The sequence below is a fragment of the Lasioglossum baleicum genome, chromosome 9 (assembly GCF_051020765.1).
Source record: "Lasioglossum baleicum chromosome 9, iyLasBale1, whole genome shotgun sequence".
Taxonomy (NCBI): Eukaryota; Metazoa; Arthropoda; class Insecta; order Hymenoptera; family Halictidae; genus Lasioglossum; species Lasioglossum baleicum.
The window spans coordinates 9,574,720-9,581,386 of NC_134937.1; the positions used below are offsets into that span (position 1 = coordinate 9,574,720).

General features: G+C 45.7%; 1 protein-coding gene across 1 annotated transcript; it reads left to right on the plus strand.

Annotated features, from left to right (window-relative positions):
• The first annotated feature begins 235 nt into the window (after positions 1–235).
• Positions 236–6,426, plus strand: Croc (forkhead box protein crocodile). The gene is made up of 2 exons (XM_076429990.1): positions 236–2,237; positions 3,099–6,426. The coding sequence occupies exons 1-2, from the start codon at positions 877–879 to the stop codon at positions 3,223–3,225; spliced, it is 1,488 nt and encodes a 495-aa protein (XP_076286105.1). The 5' UTR covers positions 236–876; the 3' UTR covers positions 3,226–6,426.
• Positions 6,427–6,667: the final 241 nt, after the last annotated feature.

Sequence of the window (6,667 nt, forward strand, 5' to 3'; positions counted from 1 at the left end):
GGTGGCTGTCGAGGGCGTGACTAGGTTAGGGTCGTCGCACGGTCGTTGGCAACGCGGGCCACAGAGGCGTCCACGCTCGTTAGGCCTGATCGGGTCTTCCGATTGGTTGGGGGCCGTAGGTGGAGTCACATGATCCCCGTAGCTGTGCGGTGATTGGTCGGCGCGGCGGTGGTCGGCAGGTCCCGAGCCGCACTCGTGATTTTTCGACGACAGGCGCCACGCCAGGAGCCGCGCAGCCGTGCTCGGTCGACTCGGGACACTTCGGTCGCTCGCGAGGCCGAGGCCCCAGTGTGTTTTTACTCGGGGTTGAGTAAACTCCGGCCTGTTGTGTATCATAATACGCGTGCACGCGGGTTTACGGGTTAGCCTGGCATCGACCACCGGATCGCAGCCTCGACTCGCGCCACGCCGCCTTCTCCGCCGGGACTAACTTCCAACGGCTAGACACAGAGAGTCATCAACGAGCGTCAACAAAACACTGATCGAGCAAACGAACGACCCAGGCAGCCGTCTTGCCGACCCGCGAACGGGATCGATCCTATCGGGCCGATCATCGATCGATCAACCGACGACAGGATATAACCTTGCGAGTGAGTGACCCGACGGGCTCCGTGAAAGTTCCTACCCCCCTGTCAAGTCCCCTTTCAACTGTGAAAAGTGCGATCCGGCCCGGTACAGTGGAGTGCTCGTCCCGTGGAGCGGGAAACTTCAATTCGAGACGCTCGACGATATGTCAGTTGTCGCGATCGCGGGGTATTGAAGTTCCATAGTTGTGTCTCGGAGATCGGTAAAGATTCGCGGCGGGCGCCGCTGGATCTTCCTCGCGAATTTTCCTCCACAGTTCGTTTGATTCGGTGTCCAAGTGTCAGCAAGAAGATGCACACGCTGTTCGGCGAGCAAAATGCGTATTATCGTCACGCGACGGCTGTTCCCGTTGGAATGGGTACCCCGTCGTACCCGGGGGTTGGTGCCACCCCCGGCTACTACGAGCAGTACCGATACGGCGGGTACGCGACAGCGGCTGGTTACCCTGTGTCCGGTATAACCCAGCAGCACATCCACCACCCGGGCAAGGACATGGTGAAGCCGCCGTATTCCTACATAGCTTTGATCGCGATGGCGATACAGAACGCTCCCGACAAGAAGATCACGCTGAACGGTATCTACCAGTTCATCATGGAGCGGTTCCCGTATTATCGCGAGAACAAACAGGGCTGGCAGAACTCCATCAGGCACAATCTCAGCTTGAACGAGTGTTTCGTGAAGGTACCGCGGGACGACAAGAAGCCAGGAAAAGGAAGCTACTGGTCGCTGGACCCGGACAGCTACAACATGTTCGATAACGGTTCTTATCTGCGTCGCCGGAGACGTTTCAAGAAGAAGGACGCGTTGAAGGAGAAAGAGGAGGCTTTGAAGAGGCAGGGATTGGTGCCGGAGAAACGTAGCCAGGAGGAGGCCAAGACTAACGGTATCGTGATCCCGCCGCCGTCGGACTCCGCTGCTAAGAAACTCGGAGCCCTGGAGACGACGCTGTGCAAGCCGAAGAGGGAGCCGGTGAACGACACCGGAAGTCACTGCATGGCTGTACAAGCGAAATACGGGCTTCACAGTCCGATACAGGATGCGAAAACCACCGCGGCTACGACGACAGCGGGCGTCGCGCTACCGGGCCAAAGCGTGATACAGAGTGCTCTCGGTCATCAGGTGCACCAGGTCCATCAGACTCACCAGGATGCCATCCAGGACGTCTCCATGGGCCTGGATCCCACCAGCTTCAGCGTCGACGCTCTGATGACCACGCGGGAGAACAACGCCGGCCTGATGACCAGGGACAACCAGCACCACACGCACCATCCTCACGGCCTCCAACACCCGCACCCTCACTCACACTCGATCATGACGAGCAGAGAGTCGATGGGTACCGGGGTCGTCTCCAGGGATCATTTAGCCGCTGTTTGCACCACCACAACCTCTCCCACCGCTGCCGTCGCTGCGATGATGGCCACCACCGGCTACGGACACGGCAGCACCGTGTCCAGAAGCAACGGATCACCACCCGGAACCATGTACGCGCCTTACTGCACGCCCACGGCCGGTTACATAATGGATCACGCGGAATACAACTCGAGAAACCACAACAACACCGCCGCTCACTCGCAGTGGTACCAGGAGGCGGCCAGCCCCGATACCGCCGCCATTTATCAGGACACCCAATCGCCGAGCTGTCAGCTTTATAGGTTAGCAGAAAAATTCTTTAGCCCCGTTGGTTCGCGGTACCTTCTCTCTTGCGTCACCCGGATAGATTGTTCAGCACGTCATCAAAGTCTCTGCAGATCTTTAAATTCCTCGTCATGCTTTACCCCTGAACGTACACGCCGGGCGGTCGAGTTTGTACTCCGATTTGATCTGATTGTTACATATTTGTACAGTGTTTTATGGAAAGCCGTGGTTCATGAAATTCTGACTTTGTTATTGGAATTTTTAATGGTCGAGACTGGATTGAAGGGTGGACTGTGGTGGGGCGTTTTTCGTACAGGGTAGTTTATTACTAGACAGTGAATATTTTATGCATTTATCACGAAACTGGGTTCAATTTAAGACAGTTAAAACGTTAGAAGATTTTTAAATATATTGAGGAAGAACATACATTCTTATTTCACTCCAGTTGGTTGCGATTCAGCTAGAAAATTCTTATTTTGCGTAAAGATCTATTTATTACAGTGTAAAAGTACCAGTAAAGTTTGTTAACCCGGCGGAAAATGTATCGTAAGAAATAATATATTGTATTATAGAAATAAATACCTTTTCCATAATTATAAAATTAGGTATTGCTTAACAGGCTTGCAATTTATCAGAGTAAAAACGCAGATCCGCGAAATTAAATTTTTATTGTTCAAAATTACTTAACTAATGAAAGATCTTTACAATGTTACAATCAATCTGAAATCTCTGGGGTCTGTGAGACCCCGCCTAACTAACGCCGGGTTAATTTTCGGTGTCTGGTAAAAATCACTTGAACCGTAATACGAAATTGGCGACTTGAAAGAGTGAACGTGTGTATTCGGGATAATTAACGGTGCGATTACTATAATTTCCAGATCCAGCCCGCCCACTCCGCTTTCGTCGAGCGCAGCCCCGTCCCCGCCCCTGTACCACAGATACTACCAAGACTGCAACACCGTCAACACCAGTGGCAATTTACCGATCACGTTGCACAAATACTGAGAATACCGGAATTCAAGGCCTCACCATCGGAGCCTTGAAGAGCACCACGGCGAACACTACGACCCGAGCCTGGTCTACGTGAAGCAGGAATGGATACCTTCCACGGACGAGCTCGCCAAAGAGTGGAACTAGATAAGTCCTAGAATCGCGAAAGTAGTCGGTGGTTGATCGAACGAGATGCGAGAAAACAGTTCGAGCTACGCGATACGTAACTGTAGATAGTTTGTTCACGTAACGAGAGTCGTGAACGTGTATTTAAAACCGTTGTAGGCGCAGCAGTGGATGTTAAAAGATAGGAAAAATTTAATAGCGACTCGGAAGCAGACCTGGGCGCGAATCGTTTTTGAAAAATTCGCGTCGTCCACGGCAACCAAAAAGGTTTATTTCACAATCATTTTTCGGAAGGGATGGTCAGTATCGGGGTAGTTTTTAACCCAATAATTTGTTTACGTTCTTCTAAAGATATTACAAGAATTGTCTAAATGTTCTTTCTTTGTGCAAACACGTTAAATACAGAAAGGTTTTGAATAACTACATAAGGGTTAATTTCAACGAAACGAAGGGTTGTTTTAGCGTCAGAACAATGCCCAGGACTGCTCCGTCGAGGGAAATGTTTACCGTAAAGTATTCAAGTAACTCAACGTAACTATACTAGCTGATTTCTACTTTGATTACCGGTGGCTCGAACGAACGGGCCCGACGATTGCGAATAGGGGCCTCGGAAAAGAAATAAATGCCCTCGGTCCCTGGCACGAGCCCGTCGAAAGCTGCTGCTGGTGCTTTGGAAATCGTTATCGCGACCAGCGAAACACGTGTTCCCAGTTCGGCTACGAAAAAAAAAGAACCGGGTACACGTGTATTTGTGCACGGCCGAGGGATCCGTGGATTGACAAATAACCCCGAATCGGTGGTGGCCCGCACGGAACAACAAATCTTCCTCCGGTTTCGAATCACGGGGCAAGAGCACAAGCGAACACGAAAACGAAAGTTGCTTATTAACGTTTCTTTGCGCGATGCTTCTCTTTTTATTCGACGAGACTTTCTACCCCTTGCCTTGAGCTCAGTTAATTGCATTCGAGATGCAACCCCCAATTTCTTAGACACGATTCTTCAAATAATTTATTGAAATACTGTTTGAAAAAGTGAATATGTGTTCCTACTAATTCGAGACTATTTTTGTGGAAGCTGAATTTCAATTTTATTTAATACTCTCCGAATGATTACAGAACAAGATGTCGCAAAATTTATTTTAACCCTTTTAAAATTAAACATTTCTTTTCCGCGCTAGAATAATTCCATTCTATGTCAATTAAATAATTAATGTAGAATTAAATTGATATAATATCTCATACGATTAAAATTTTTTTTAATAATCTTGCACGATCGAGAGGATATTTAATTTTTCTCGCAGCAAATTATAATAGTAAACATTGGAGTAGCCTTCGTGAAGGGTTGGCTCGTCGAGGCAAGGGGTTCAGTGATTTCCCACCGAGTTTTATGCGGGGAATTGATAGTTGCAAACTCCCCGACGGAGTCTAATCGCTGTGATCTCGGCGACGGTTAATGAATCGGAGCCAGATGAGGCAGGAAAAGAGCCGTGAATATCGATGACCATGTTCGTCACCTGAGCAAACAGTGGCAGCTCTTCCCTGACCTTTCATCATTCGGAACTCAGTTTTCTGTAGATGACGTTCTCGCGGCGATCGACAGCTCGTCGCGCACCCTGTATCGCGAATTACTCACGGAATAGAAAAGTAACATTGTAAAATCCTGTTATTACCATCCTCCATCTATTTTCGTTGTTTTATATCGTTGAATCGAATGTTTCCATGAAAACAGCCTTTACAATCGTCGGCAATGAACGCCTTTATTTTTGTTTGATTTTCTACGCGATCGAAATTCTCGCTTCCTCGATTTTTTAATAATAATTTCCAGCGGTGCGTCGAACGATATTGAACGTTCCCGACGTTTCAATTTGTTGACTGAATTATGTTCGATGAACCATTTCAACCGGAATATGTGTGTAAAGAGGATTAACGTTTCCTCCGTGAACACGAGTGCTGTAACGACACAATTACTATAATAGAACGCAATGCAATATTTAGTTAAATAAATGACTAGAAGAATTGTGGAAAGTGTGGAGATTCACAGATTAACGATCGAAAATTGTTGTGATTAAACATTCGGAAAGTTCATCGGAAAGAAAAATGGTTGACACGTTTTTCTGCGACAAGAACAACACTGTTCGGAACCATGAAAGTTTCTTCCTGGACAGTTTCACGGGGAGGAATCAGGATGCGGCGAAAGCGCGTTCGGTGTAAAAAGATATAGTGATCATGTTCCCGAGGATCGCGAGTCTCGTCCTTGTGCATTTATTCGTGACGTCATTCCTCGCGACGTTCGACGAGAGCTGCGATAATATATTATTTATTTGATATACGGATCATGTGAATAATAGGAACGATCGAAACGGAGTCGTATCGTAGATAGATCTCTGCGTGTATATTATAAAAGAAGAGTATAAATATATATATAAATATATAAATATATACATAAATAGCTATAGATATTGTATAGATGAAGGTATATATGTATAAATAGACAGATATATATATATGTATACAAGAAACGTATTGATATTACCGATTAATTAATGATATTACTTATTATCGTAGGATGAGTCGTGCGAAGGCGATAACTTACGGAATAAACGTAATGAACCAGGCGAAACCTCTCTTCTCATTTCTACCCCCAAAACTTAATCACACTCTTTTTTTATAGGCTCGAAGATTAAACAATCTTTACAGTAATTATTATCCCGCGCGACGCAAAAATTGGAAGCTCGCGTAGTGATAAATACTGGAATTGCAGAAAATTGGTGATGAAATCGTTCTTAGCGCATTGCGTGCGGAATATTTTTTGAAAATCAACTGAGAGGATTCTCAAAAACATTTTTAACACTAAACCTACCTATTTATTTAACCTATTTATTTAGATTTTGTGCAATTTTGATTACTAGACTGCGGATCTTCATGCAAAATAAAAAAATTTACGTTTATCGCAAGACACAGGAGCTAAATAAAAAATTTTTTCTTCTCATGGTCATCTTGTTAAACTGAGACTAATACACTCGTGTCCTTAAATCTTTTTAATATGATCCCTGCTTTAAATTCCGCGTACCGATTTCTATCATAAATGCATAAAATCAATTCCCATGTAAGCATAATTTCAATGATTGTAAGATGAAAAATATAAAATCGGTTGTTTAACACGGCAGTGGTAGGTTTAGTGTTAAACACTGTTTTATCAAGATACAAATATAAACAGAAGTATAATTTTCACGTAGAAATTTGAAAGGTGCTGAAGAATTAAAATTTGCTGGTGAATATTTTCCACAAGCATTAATAACTGCGAAAACTGGAAGTACGATTAAAAACCAGCG

Bases quoted from the DNA above. Each gene is read 5' to 3' on its own strand.
- Croc (XM_076429990.1), top strand. From the start codon at position 877: ATGCACACGCTGTTCGGCGAGCAAAATGCGTATTATCGTCACGCGACG. The intron at 2,238-3,098 runs GTTAGCAGAAAA...TATAATTTCCAG, and splicing joins CCGAGCTGTCAGCTTTATAG to ATCCAGCCCGCCCACTCCGC.